This window comes from Chelmon rostratus, chromosome 6, assembly GCF_017976325.1.
Source record: "Chelmon rostratus isolate fCheRos1 chromosome 6, fCheRos1.pri, whole genome shotgun sequence".
NCBI lineage: Eukaryota > Metazoa > Chordata > Actinopteri > Chaetodontiformes > Chaetodontidae > Chelmon > Chelmon rostratus.
In genome coordinates this window covers 12,048,729-12,062,879 of record NC_055663.1, presented here as the reverse complement: position 1 = coordinate 12,062,879, position 14,151 = coordinate 12,048,729, and the positions used below count along the sequence as shown (strand labels likewise).

The 14,151-nt window shown below is 40.3% G+C and overlaps 1 protein-coding gene across 1 annotated transcript in view; it reads right to left on the bottom strand.

Annotated features, from left to right (window-relative positions):
- furinb (furin (paired basic amino acid cleaving enzyme) b) overlaps positions 1-14,151 on the bottom strand; it is a 77,725-nt gene that overhangs the window by 34,506 nt on the left and 29,068 nt on the right. Inside the window, exon 3 of the mRNA XM_041938557.1 lies at positions 5,967-6,065. Coding sequence (XP_041794491.1) covers positions 5,967-6,065 — 99 coding nt within the window. The remainder of the gene's footprint in view (positions 1-5,966; positions 6,066-14,151) is intronic.

The window sequence follows — 14,151 nt, the reverse complement described above, 5'->3', positions numbered from 1 at the left end:
CACCGTGGCTTATTTTAAGTAGATCCCACATACACTGCTCTGGTACTGTAAATCAGTGTTTCCCAGTTGTGAGATAATAAATGGAATAGAAAAACAGACACATATTTCTGCTACACAAGCCTATGTTTACTTTCTGGACATTCCTTTCATTATTTTCCTTATAAATTACTGGATAATTTAATTTCTCTGGGTCTCTAAAAACAATCCAAAGAAAACAATCAGGTCAGTCTTCAGTTGAACTGCACATTACCCGTGGGCGTATGCAACCTGTGGCCAGGGGTTGAAGTGCACTAAATTTGCTGCTGAAAACACTTGCCAGCAAATACATTATTTCCTCCTGGACATCAAAACTATGAAGGAACACATATAGAATTAGGTAGTGTTAATGCCAAGAATGTGCAAAGCTGTCATCAAAGCAAAAGGTGGCCTCTTCCTAGAATCTAAAATATAAAACATATTCTGGTCTGTGTAACCCTTTTTTGTTTACTATATAATTCCATATGTGTTCCTTCATAGTTTTGATGTCTTTTGTATGAATCTACAAAAAAAATAAAGAAAAAATAAAGAAAAAACATTGAGTGAGAAGGTGTGTCCAAACTTTTTACTGGTAGTATATATATATATATATATATATATATATATATATATATATATATATATATAATGGATTTGGTATTTTCATTGGATTTGTTGCCTTAAAAATACATAGCATATCACCAGCCTTATACAGTAAGGCCTCAGCATAGTAAAGATACAATGCACTCTTAAAGCCAGAGACCAATACTTTAGCAAAACTGAGGGGAAAAAGGGAGCGCAAGAGAGAGAGATGGACTGCAGGGTAAGGTCCCGCCGAAACACAGCATGCAGTAAGCTACCTTTACACTGCGGTTTGTGCAAAATCAACAGCAGCCACCCCAAAACAAATTGATTCTTTCCCTCATAGAGAAGGTGCGGGGAGTGGAGAGGAGATGACAAACAACCCTTGCAAGCATAATGGTAAAAGCTTATGCAGCTGCCAATGTCATCGCGCCACTGTGTGATTATTCAAAGGGGATGGTGATAAGCGGCATGTTAGCACCACGGAGCAGAGGAAAACAGACAATGGGGGTAATGTGAAAGACAGCAGCCAGATTACAGAGAGAAAACACTGTAACAAGCTTAAAGCTTAGCATTGACTAATCCAAATCCAAGCATTATGTTTTCACTGCCTTTTAAATGTGTTGTATTTGAACCAGGTGAAGCAGAATCCTTTCTTTCCCCTTTTCAAGGGATCAGATGGTCTCACACAAATGAATTCACAAAAGTGCATTAATAAACACACAAACCCACTCACTTGAGCAGTGATGTTTTTTGGCAGTGGTCATGCTTTGCCTGAGGTTTGGTCTGTTTCTGGTTGTGTAGGTGGGTGGGTAACCTAGGGACAAACTGTTGCTCCTTAGCTACAAACCTGATGCCCTGAATAGCTGGAGGTTAAAGCACAGTGTTAACTTGAACTACTGACTGAGATGAACCCATGAGATGGAATCTCTTCTGTCAGAATGTCTTCATAGTAGATATGTCTTCATCTCCATGGTCTTGCTGTTCGGCCTTCAATCTTAAATTCAAGATGCTTTCTCTCTCATTTGGCATTTCCAAATGACAAACACAGTGCAAAGGAAACAGGCAATCGAGCCACACAGTAAACCTCACTTTCCATCTTCCAGATTAATTCTGGTCCTTGTCGGCCACTAAAAAGCACATCAACTTTCGAGTGTCTGTTTCTTATTAGTCCTGCGGATTTGCCAACTGTTTCATTCTGCAGTTCATCTCTCACCATTGCATACAACTCTAAAATCCAGTATTAAATCCTCCTCAGTAACAATAAATCTCATTTGTTGTTGATTTTAGAGATCTTTAAGCAAAGCTTATAACCATTTCAGCATCATACTACTCTCCAAGGCAAACGCCTCTGAACCCATATGCTCTCAGAGCCTTGTTAACGTCCATTTAGCCTGACCCCTGACACCACCGTCCTCAGTGAATGTCACCATATCTCACTAATTATGTCTTGAGGGCTCAGAGCTTGTCAGGCCACATCAGTCACTCCTCAGCCAGCTTGAGTTGAGCTCAGGGAAAGCTAGAGAATAGTCCTTGGGCTCTACTTGGCAGGCCTACCTTGCTACAGATGGCCCAAGTCTGTTCTCACTTCTTTACTGCCCCCATTTAGCACCAGTCAGGTACCTCTTAAGATGCTTTTAAATAGCAGCAATTACCACTGCTGCTTCCAGTGTTTTCAATGTTAACATGGCATCAGTGTGTTGCTGAGTCAGGTGGCAGCAGCATTGAAAGAGAGGGTGCCTACCACATTCGTGTGCCTCCTGGGTTGTAAATACCTTGGGAGGTAGCTTGTTTTGTGAGATAATGAGATCATATAAGATCACATGACACAAGAATTCATCTTGGCATGCTTCCAGTTATACACTTTTAGACACACAAGACATTCGGACCAATCAGTGTCCTATGAGGAACAAGTGGCATCTATGGGTGGGCGTGGTTTAGACGTGACAACAGCACAACTGTGTCTTCCAAAGCAACAATAGTGGCTCATAAAGAGGTTAGCATAGATGCTGCTATAGCAATAGTTACAGACATCAGTATTGCAGAGTGTTTCTTCAGTGAAAGAGGAGCAAAGAATGGCACTAAAGGCTTTTCTTGATGGGCAAGAATTTTGTTCTCCAACTAAATCATATGGTTCTTTGATCTTATTGGTTGAAGTTATTCCGTGACAGACGATGGTTCATCCAATCACCTGCCAAGTATTTTTTTGAAAGTGCCTGCCTTTTTCCTTCTTAACAGTTTCCAAGGTCAACTTCCCACATAGTTCTTTGTGACAAACCATGGCACATCAGGTTAGGGTTGACAGTTATTCAACTAGCTCAGTTTTTCAGTGGGAAAAATTTTCAGGGTAAGTTTATGATTTCATTTGTGATGATTTTAACCAATCCCACTACATTACATGAAAAAGTGACTTACAATAGATTCAATCAACTGTGTGGATACAACCCAAAAATTGCAAGAATCATGCAAGTACATCAACTTACCAGTGTTAGATTTAGAAACTAAAATTACTGCACAACAGTTGTATGCCTCCACCAACCAATCAAGTTGTAGTTTACATCCAGACTAATGAAATACATGGAGTGTATTTTTTGGTGAAATGGAAGTTATCACCATAACGGCGTCACATTCCATTGAATAATTTCCAGTGAGAAACATGCTTAGAGACTATTTTTCCAGAGGAGCACAGAGGACTGATAGAGAGCTTTATCACATGGTGCAACAACAATCACCTGAAGCACAACAGTATCAGTAAAACAACTTGCTTTGCAGTGGACTACAATGCTTCAAATATAGATATTGCCGCAAATAAGCTATACATTGTAAAACATGGATGACTCACCCACATGTTCAAACTGGTCACAATTAGTGTGAGTTACGGCATTGGATAGTGGCCAGGACAGTGTTTTTGCAGATGAAATCACAGTGAAGTTCACATTTGACCTTTTGGATAAAGAATGCCTTCACTTCTTAATTTTCTGCTGTAAGAAATTTGCATGAAATTTTGACATAATTATCCTATGAATTCTTCAGTTATGGTCAAAAAATAGTTTTATATGGACACTGTGACCTTGACCTTTGACTACTGAATTTTAATCAGTTCATCCTTGAGTCCAAATTAAAATTTTGTGCAAAATTTGAAGACATTCTTGCTAGCGTTGCTATCATATTGCGTTCATGAGAATGAGACAGAGGTCACAGTGACCTTGACCTTTGACCACCAGAATCTAATCAGTTTATCATTGAGTACAAGTGGACATTTGAAATTCCCTTACAGCTTCCTGAGAATGACATACAGACGGACAGGCAGTTTAAAACAGATGAATGGACATTTTTTCATCTTCATTGGCTGCAAGGTGCAGCCTGAGCAGTTTTTTCAGGTTTCAGTCTACCAGTCTTCAGATGTGTAGAGTTTCTGCTGACCTCATGGGAATAGATAGCTTGTCGCCACCATTGTGTAGCCAGGAGAGCGAACATCTGTGACGCTGCATGATTGTTTCGACATAAAACACACGCATGGTGGATTTGAAGAGTCACTTCATCCAAATCACAAAGCAACATAATTCACTTTTTACCCCAAGTGCTATTGTATCTTGCCATGCAAAAAGATGTGGTTTTAATCTGGTTTCTAAGATTTCTGCCACTGAGAATTCACTCAGTGGAGGTGAAGAGGATTTTCTTTGAGACATTCAAAAATATTACAATAGAAAACCCACACTGTCAACAGAACTATTTTCTACATTAATTTCTACAAATCATAGAAAACCATTCACAGTGTGTGAATGTGTTTGTGGAGTATCCCTGTTTTTGTTACTGAGACCTGTGTGGCATTTTGTCCATTCAGGTCCAAATAACATTTCCTCCCTCAACAGCTCAGGTGTGAATAAAAGCAGTAAAGCCTGTGAACACAGCTAGCAAAAGGTTATGACATTCTTAGATTTGAAAGTGTACCATATTAACCTTTATATTTGTTATAGTTCTTCCTACCCCCCAACATGCACACACACAAAATGAAGTAGGATATTCATTTTGTATTTGCTTCATTTTCCTACATTTCTTCTGTGTATTGTTGATTAGATAACATACTGTAGGTATCCCAAATAATGTGAGCTTCTGATAATGAGTAATATTACATTTTTCATATAGGTCTGTTATTAGCATGTCTCCTGCAGCCCTCACAAGAAAATGGTGAAATAATTGACATATTTTGCATCTTATTACAAGCTTTATGTACATGACATGTCTTTTGTTAAAGATCATATATTGTGTTACCTTGAGGATTATTTTCCCTTCAGTGTGAGGCGGCTCAGGTTGACATGCTTTGATCTTATGGCTGCTGGATTGTGTGTGTTTGGTTGTAATAAGGATTCAAGACTAATGTGTTTAATCTGAATTGAATCAGTATAAAGAATGTTAACTAAAGTCACCCAACAAATTTGATACCAGTCAGTGCATGAACAATTTTTAAAGAAACCAAAGAACCTTTCTAAATACAAAAAATGGTGCTTGTTATTCATGAAGGCTGGTTTACAACAGGACAAAATAAATGCTTTCTGCCCTCCTCCACTCTGTCTTCCGGCTTCCTCTGTCATTTTCAAAGTCACTGTGTATGAGAAAAAAATAAAATCTTGCTGTCTGAAAAAGGAAGTTTTCCGCAATCTGACAAGAGTTTAATTCTCTTCGGTTTAAGAAATAAAATCAATACAAGTTGTTGTTTTTTTCTCCGTCTACTATATACTGATGGTGGATACTGCCAGATCTTTTTTTCTCTGTGGGAACAGTACAAACATGGTACAGATATAGGTCTGGCAATGCAAGACTGCTTATCTCTTAATCCCTTGTAAAAAAAAAAAAACCTTCCCTCCACTATGTTGGCATTTCCATGCTGACTCACCTACATCTGGTATACACAGAAACTGAGATTTTGCAGTTACAGTGTGCCAGGTATAAATTGGTGGTTGGAATGTGTGCAAATTCAGAACCAGATACCCAAATGAAGATGATATTTAGGGATTGAAAATGTCCTTGTGTTTAGATGTTAGACTGATAAATGGCAATTTTCCTCTGCAAATAAAGACTGGGCAAAAAGGAAGGGCAAACAGAGAGACATTCCCAGCTGTTGTGCTGTTTGGGAGAGTTTCTGTTGCATATTTACAGCTATGTGGCACCTTGGATTGGGTCAGGGGGACAGATGGAAGAACCGGCGTGAACTGGAAAGAATACAGAGTTTGACAAGCTGTCATTGATGAAGGCATCCTTTTCACTTGTGATATACACAATCTCTGTGTGTAATCCAATCTGTCTTTTGGCCCTTTGTTGCCAACATGGAGTGCTGCAATGAGCAGTGTGAGAGCTGACACCAGTCTTACCTGTGGTTCTTTCTGCAGTCTGATGTGCATCCCCCTGTGGCCAGACAAAGCCCTCTTCTCCACGGCATGATGCCTGAAGTGATAATAATCTCCAAAAACCTGCACAAACACAAAGGGAAAGGCAATGATTTCACCTGCAGCAACAGGACGGCCAGATAACACTCCATGTTCATGAAAGCATTCATGTGCACACATGAGCAAACGTGCTGATAGTGTTCATGTCAGAAGGAACTTCAAACAGTCCACTTGGACATCGGAGCCTGGCATTTTCTGTCAGTATTCAAGTGAGTATCTGTTAGACTGGCTAGTAGAAAGGTGAGCATCTCTTCACTTTATCACAGATAAAACAACCATTATTTTATTACGACCCATAACATACGGCATGAGTCTTTGCCACAGGCAGTCGGCAAAAGCCACATGAGAGTTGTAGTCATTGAATGCTCACAAAATGGGTCTCTTATTGTTTAAATGAGGTGTTAAATTTTCACTAGCCAGTGCAGAGTTACATCTATTCATCTTGAGGTTTGAACTGACCCCAGATTCATGTTTTAGCTTTTCAGAGAGAATGATAAAAGAACCTGTCTATTCCACTGAGCAACAAAACCCAAAGGAACAGAAGCTAACCTGGATGTGGAGTGAAGAGACTTAAGCTCTCTGCAGACTAGAGAAAATGTCAGACACACACACGCACACACACACACACACACACACACACACACACACACACAGAGACACACACACACGAGTGCAGCAACAGATAAACACCCATTATACAACTGCAGAAGGACACTATCTATGAAACATTATTAGATGCATCCATTAGAAGTAGAGTCTCTTAAGAGCTAGACTGAAGTATTGATGGTGCTGCCGTTGTTCCTTCACACGTCCTGCTTATAAAGGAGCTTTTAAGGACAAGCAATTGGCTGACAGCTGTCACCAAACTGGCCTAAAGCCTCAGGGAGTGCTTTCTTTTTGTCAGCCTTGCTCTGAAATGACACACGGAACAGCCTGCTTCCCCTAGTTATGGTCAAGGACAGCTGACCTGCAAGCAAGACAGAGACTAAATAATACAAGCATCCAGAGATAAGTGTGCAGTAAAAGACCAAAATAACCAAACAAAAGGTGGAAGACGAGGAAGATGAGGAACAGCGAGTCACTCTTTACGCGGGTATTCACATGAGAGCAGCCTCCATTTGAAGAAGAAGCGTTGCAATCTGTACAGTAGAGCCACTGGGGACTGGCTCACCTTCACAAGCCCAGTGGAGCGGAGGAAGAGGGGGGTGGGGGGGTGTTTGACGAAGGGACGGGCGAGGCTGGGTGGGGGTTTGACAGGCCGACCAGGCAGGATGGATGTTTGTGAGGAGGAGAAGAGCAGACGCAGCAGGATGGAAGGCTCTCCTGGGGCTGCAGGCTGATTCTGCCGGCTGGCTGTCTGCGGACCAACCAGACTGGAGGATGGAGCTCAGAGGCCTAGTCTGGCAGCACTGATATAATGCTGCCAGCCTAGTACCAGTCAATTTGACTTCATTTGTCAAAGATTTGTAATTAAGACTTGATTCTAAAATCACTTAATGTGATAATTTCAACAAAAGCCCGAGTAACCATCAGTCTTAAAACGCTCTGTGTCATGCAGAAATTATCTGCACACAATTATTATTAATTATGTGCCGAATAGACGAATATGGCTGCTTTTGTGAGAAGACAGCTTCGGATAAGGACAATACTTCTATGATTAAAAATCTGACAAGTGCAAGAAAAAATGTCGACACGACAAGATTTCCCTACTGATTTAAACTTACACAGACATAGGTAAAAAAGTTTATGTCTTCAAGTCAAGCAATACTTGATAGTTATCATTTAACTCCCAGATCAAGCAGATATAAATATGTCAAATAGACAATATACTACTGATAAAGCAACATAGTTAATAGTACTGAAAAGGAAGGTAAATTTATATGACTACAGGAAACACTGTTGTTTAAGGTCCTTGGACTATGCTGTCTCTGTGACATCTTCAGTAAATTAGACTATCAGAGACTGACCTTAGAGTCACCCCACGTCTCGAAAAATAACATCAAAGCCACACAAAAGTAAATGGCCTCTGAATGATGCAAGATAGAGGTGTGACCTAAGAAATTAATGAGACCCACTTTCACATTGATTGCAGCAGGGCAAAAAGCTAATTTGTGTTACACCGGGGTGGCTTTTCTGTGGGACAAACCTATTTCCTAGAGTGCTGATGTCCTCATTTAGACCAAGAGTCTATGGGTCTTGGGAAATTGAGACGAAGATTGAAAAGTTGGTGTAGCTCCCCATGAGTGTGGCTGAGTCATGCCTCTCTACAGTCTGAACCAGAATGAATCATACGGTGTGTGTGTGTGTGTGTGTGCGCGTGCATGCGTGCCAGCGATAATAATTGAGAGCACTGAGGGTCATTAGTCACCCTGCCACTATGCCCTGAGTCTGCATTAGAGGCATACTGCCCTTTACACTCCCCACTGGGCACTGCCAGAAGTTGCTTTCTCAGGTGCTTCTTACTTTAGTTGTTTTACTCCCATCTCCATCCTGTCTATACCTTCATGTAGCCTTGAGGTAAATCTTCTAACAGATGTCAGCACTAGATAATCTTTTTACAATAAAAACAAGGCCAAGTAATTCACAGTCTAAACTAGGAGGACACTTGAAATGTGCAGACCTCTGCCAAGGCTGATAGTCCACTCTTCTACAATAAACAAGTCTATAAACACAAATTTCACTGTCAGTATTACTGCTGGTGAATACAGTTCATTTTTCCTTAATATCTATGGTGGACTTTATTGCAGAAATTTACATTTGGGTGTGAATAAGAATAAAATTTGTTGCATAATGCAAGTGTGTGTTCCCGTTTCCAATGCCACACCTTAGTTTAACAAAAAAAAAAAGAAAAAAAAAAGCGTACGCCAATGCCATGAAACCACTGTCCCCGAGTGCTCCAAAATGACTGCTTTCTGTATGAAGGTTGACCAACAGGTATCCGAATGAAAACCAAACCATCTACTGGATTTCAACATGTATTGCATTTATTCTGCCAGGGCCAAATGTCCTCGTGTCTCCACCCTGCAATTCGGATCAGCTTCAAAATTTGGGTTCTTCCTGGGCCTTTGCTACATCCTCCCACTTAATTTCATGAAAATCAGGCCAGCAGTTTCTCCATAATCCTGCTGACAGACAAACAAATTGGACCGATAGACAACGTCCTTTGCTGAGGTAATTCACTAAGATTATTCCACATGCATAGGGTTTAGCATGTGCTTGTATTATATAGCACATGATCTCATGATTTAAAATATGTATCCACACAGAAGATTGTTACATTTAGGAAAAGGGAGAACAGAGGGGAGCTGCAGCAAATTTGTATGTTTAAGACGAGCCCAGAGGTTTCCCTCAGGCTAAATCCAAATCTGCACTTGATAGACTTAAACCACTGAATCCTTCAGAAATGTATTTCTTGCAGTATGTGCGTAAATACAGTACAAGTTGACACGCAGCTATTTACATATCTTACTAGAATTCTAATGGGATCTTGGTGGGTTTTGGAGACTGGGATGGACATATATTCAGTACACAGGAATATAATGTTGAAAAAGAAGTTCACTTATAAAGGACTTTGGAATCTGTGTATTGAGGTTTCAAAGAAACATGTATCGTCTCCTTTTTACTGCATTCAAAAGTTGTTCTGAGACAGTAAAAAGCAGTAGCTAGTGGAAGGACAGAGTACAGTAAAAACGTCCTTTTAGACTCCAGTGAAAGTAGCCCTTAAAACGTATTTTCAGATATAGTATATGGAGCACAGTAATTTACTTTGAAAGAGCTGAGCTCCAAAGCCGGCCATAAGCGAACTTTACATTTCACAACCTAAAATCTACTGCGATTTTGTTCCGTTCTGTTTTTTGTTGAGCGAGAATCTGAATTTTTCTGAACTAATGTACCTAATCTGAACTAAAAACACCTCTTTTTTACGACCTTGTAGTTACAACAACATGCTAGCAGCATGAGATATGATATTTTGAAATATTAGAATATAACTTATCATATGATGTATATTATAGTATTAAATATTTCCAGTAACTTCCTACCTACTTTTGTCAGAGCAATGTATTTTTTATCTACTGATATTTAGGCAACAAAAAATGTTTTTTTGCCAGGATGATTGAAAACCTAAAGGTTTGGTTAATCTCAGTAAATATTTAAAAAGGGAAAAAGGCTTATCTGTGCTGGTCATAATGTTGATTACAAGGCAACTGTAGCTTCCACATTGGGACAACCCTCTCTTGCAGTGGACTTTGCAAGATCTGCGAGTCTGCAAGCTCAGACACCAAGACTGAACCCTTTGTGATATAATGGTAATCAGCATGTTTCATGGAAAAATATTCCTCTATATCTGCTCTTAGTTGGAATCCAGTTCAGCTGCATGAAGAACTTGAATTCTGCTACTGCTGTTAAAATGACATTATTTATGAACTGAGATTTGTCCAAATTGGGTTCATCTGATGTGAATGTCAAGTATTTCAAGTTTGTAATTTGAACAAGTTGGAACTAACGAGAATGTGAGACAGACAAATGTGGGAGTCTACACATTGGCTGAGTTTGAGTGCAACTGACATTAAGATTGCTTATCAAAAGCATTCTGTCAGTCCGAGAGCTATGTGAAGCATCAAAGAAGCACCAACTAGCTGCACTCTGTTTTTTTCACAATTTCTTCAGCCCACTCACCACAGCAGAGTTTCTCTTTTGATTTTTCTCTAATAATCCTTTACCCTACCTGCTTTGTGGCGATATAAAAGTTAAAAATGCTCTTTACCAGAGTATGTTCAATATCAGAGGTCACTCTCATTGCATTTTTCTACACTGCACTGGGTAATTCAAGCTATCTGCTGAGGTTATCAATCAGAGTGGTTGTTAGACTTCAAGGTGACTGCAAGTAATGACACGGTGTGTTTCCTCCATCCCATATTCTGCTGTGTCCTATCCTAGTCTCTTCTATGGTGGCTGCCTTGGTCTTTAGCCACTTCCTGCCACATTTGTTAAGTCAATATTGGCCATAGGGGATTGGCTTCAGATCGGTGATGCTGAAAACAGAAATGCAGCAAGCTTTCACTGGGCTGTAACCTAGTGTTATTTCACTTTGCTGTGCATGTGCATTAAAGCGTTAAAGCAACTCTCCAATGTTATAAACTGTTTTGTAAAACGAGTGAAAGTTTTCTTTTTGCCCTCATCAATTTGGTGAGGATACAATTCTGCCGAATTTCAGAAATGTTCCTGAAATTTGTTTCATGCCAGATAAGATGTGGTTGTTTCAAGTGATAGGTGACGGGAAAAGGTACGTAATAAATCAAATTTTTCTTACTGAATTGAAATTCTGCGGGGAGACTCAAAAGAATTCCAGTACTCAGAGTGGTAGTGAAGAGGCAGAAGAGAATGAGTGTGTGAGAATGGATTCAAGCACACTAATGCAATGACACAGTGTGAGTGTGCATGCTTCTGTCCTAAGCTAGTTTGGAGGGACACATTTCAGAGTAAAGACCAGTTAATGGGGCACACCTTGTCCAACTGGGGACAAAAAATGTGTCCCCCAATAGATAGAAAGCTGATTTTTGAGTCAGTGGTTCAGGTCAGGGTCAAGGCTAGGGTTAGGCAAGTAGGGTTTATGGTTAGGGTAATTCAGGAAATGAATGGAAGTCTACGTAACGTCACCAAAAGCATCACATAGACCGAAGTCAATGTGCATGTGTGTATTTGTACTTGTTACACAGTAAGGACCAGAACAAGTTTTGTACAGTGTAGGGACATTTTTGGAAAGTGAGGACATTTTGGCCAGCCCTCACAAATTCAAAAGGCTTGGGATTAAGACTTGATTTTAAAGGTTGGGTTAGAATCAGGTTTAGGTAAGGGTTAGGGTTAGGCATTTAGTTGTGATGGCTTAGGTCAGTGTAAGGGGCTAGGGAATGTATTATGTCAATGACAGTCCTCACAAGGACAGATATATAAGTGTTTGGTGTGTGTGTGTGTGTGTGAGTTCAGCATGGGAATGGAATACAAATATTCAGTATTCAGCATGGGAGCTTAAAGGTCCACCACACTGATATTGACTGTGACTGTGAGTTCCATATTAGGTGTATTCCCTTAAGCTTGAGCAAAGTGCACAGAGGCAGATCCACTTTATTGGAATTGGCATCAATCAGTCCCATCTTTCAAGGAAAAACACTAGCAATCAATGGTTAGTTAGAGACACAGCAATAACAGGAATTCGCTATAAACACTGAGCACCTTAATTCACAGCCTGTGATATATATGAATCCACTAACCTTGATGGAAGATACTACAGTAGACACATAAATGTAAAGCACAATGCTCTCCCTTCCTCTGTATAGTGGGAAGGCACTCAGGGGCAGCTTCTGTTGCACATCTGAGATAGAAATGTCAGTGGCACAGCAGAGCTCATTGATTGCCACGCAGCCCACCAACCCTCTCTCTTCTTTCCTCTTTCCTTTTATTTATGTTGCTTATTCACACAATATCACACATATCGATGCAAAACCCTACAGAAAGGGATGCTTTCTTTGTTGCTTACAGTTGATATGCACACAGCAAATGTGTTTTAGTGCAGTGGTATAATGCGGTACTTGCTGTAGGGCTAATAAAACAGTCACGTTATTATCGTCCACCGAGCCACTGGGTTGCCATCTTTTAGACTAATTACAGCTGAAACTCTGGAGTCCCGCTTAGTGGGAGTAGCTCATTATTTTTCTCTGAAATAGAGGCTAATTGAGTGTTTTCAAATGAAGGGTAATTATTTGTTTGCATCTTAGCTCTGATTCTGCATGGTTCCGCCTTGGCCACATTCTCCAGCTCAAGGGACATGTTGTCTTGGGAAACAGCCGAGCCACAAAAAACTGTTCTGGCTAATTATGTGGCTGAATAGCAAAGATTTAACAAAATGCCCATGAAGACCATACCTGCAGTAGTGGTGAAGAAACCAGGACAGAAGCAGCATGAAAGGTATGAAAACCGATTTGGGCCATTGCATAAATTTTCTTTTAAAAAATAAGGAAGGGTTATTCAAGCAGTTGTGGGAAAAGCACAAAGACCTTGAAGGTAAAGAGATTGTAAATCAAGGTGTGTCCGGCCAGACCTATTCCTATTCTGGGAGAGTGGAACACAGTGAGAATATGAAAGAAAGGATAGAAATGAAAGTGAGGCAGGGGAAAAAAATACATCACAGGAGACTAGATGTGTGGGGATGGTGGAACACTAAGAAGGAAATGGCTACAAAAGGCATGCGTCAAAGAAGACACTAAGATAGCATAAATATATAGCCCCTACTGATGCCTGACCTTTGGCTACAATTACCATAAAACAAAATTTATACAGTTCTGTCACAGTGAACGACTACTGCCTTGTAATTCTTATCAATGATGGTATCACCCTCTAAGATTCTATGCCTGAATAAAACGTGGTGAAACTACGCCAAATCTCTTATGCCTTGATGCAAAGGGTTTAGAGTTAGATTAGACCAGAAAATTAAATAGCCTGAGTTTATGAATCTCATGCATTTGCTGCGGACATAAAAAAAATGTCGGGAAAGTAGTGTTCCTGGTGTAACTTATCTCTGTGGTATGATTTCTCAGAGAACAGATAAGGGACAGTGCAGGGAGAGGGGGGCTTATCAAAGACCAAACACACACACGCACACATGCGCGTGCATGCAGAGTAAAGGTGCATCATCACTCAGCCAAACCTTGCTCAGAGTGGCACTGCTCCATCCAGCCAGCATCTCGAACTCACAAACAAGCTGGTGTTCAAAGTAATTCACACATGTGCATTCAGCCACACACACACACACACACACACATACCACACACCAAAGATTCTCAGCCGTAGCCTTGAGAAAGGGAGACTGGGATAGATAAAAAAGACCTTGCATGTGAGGGTGAGTGTGTGTGTGTGTGTGTGTGTGTGTGTGTGTGTGGGTGTGAGTGTGAGAGAGAGAGACATATTAAATATTTCAGATTGCTCCTTGCCTTTTTAATTGGAGATTTATCCCACTGGGGTGATTCTTAAGTCTCAAATCCCTGCCTTGGTCGGAGAAATGTACTAACCAAATTAGTAAACACCCAACTTTAACTATGCTTCACTGGAGCGTCGA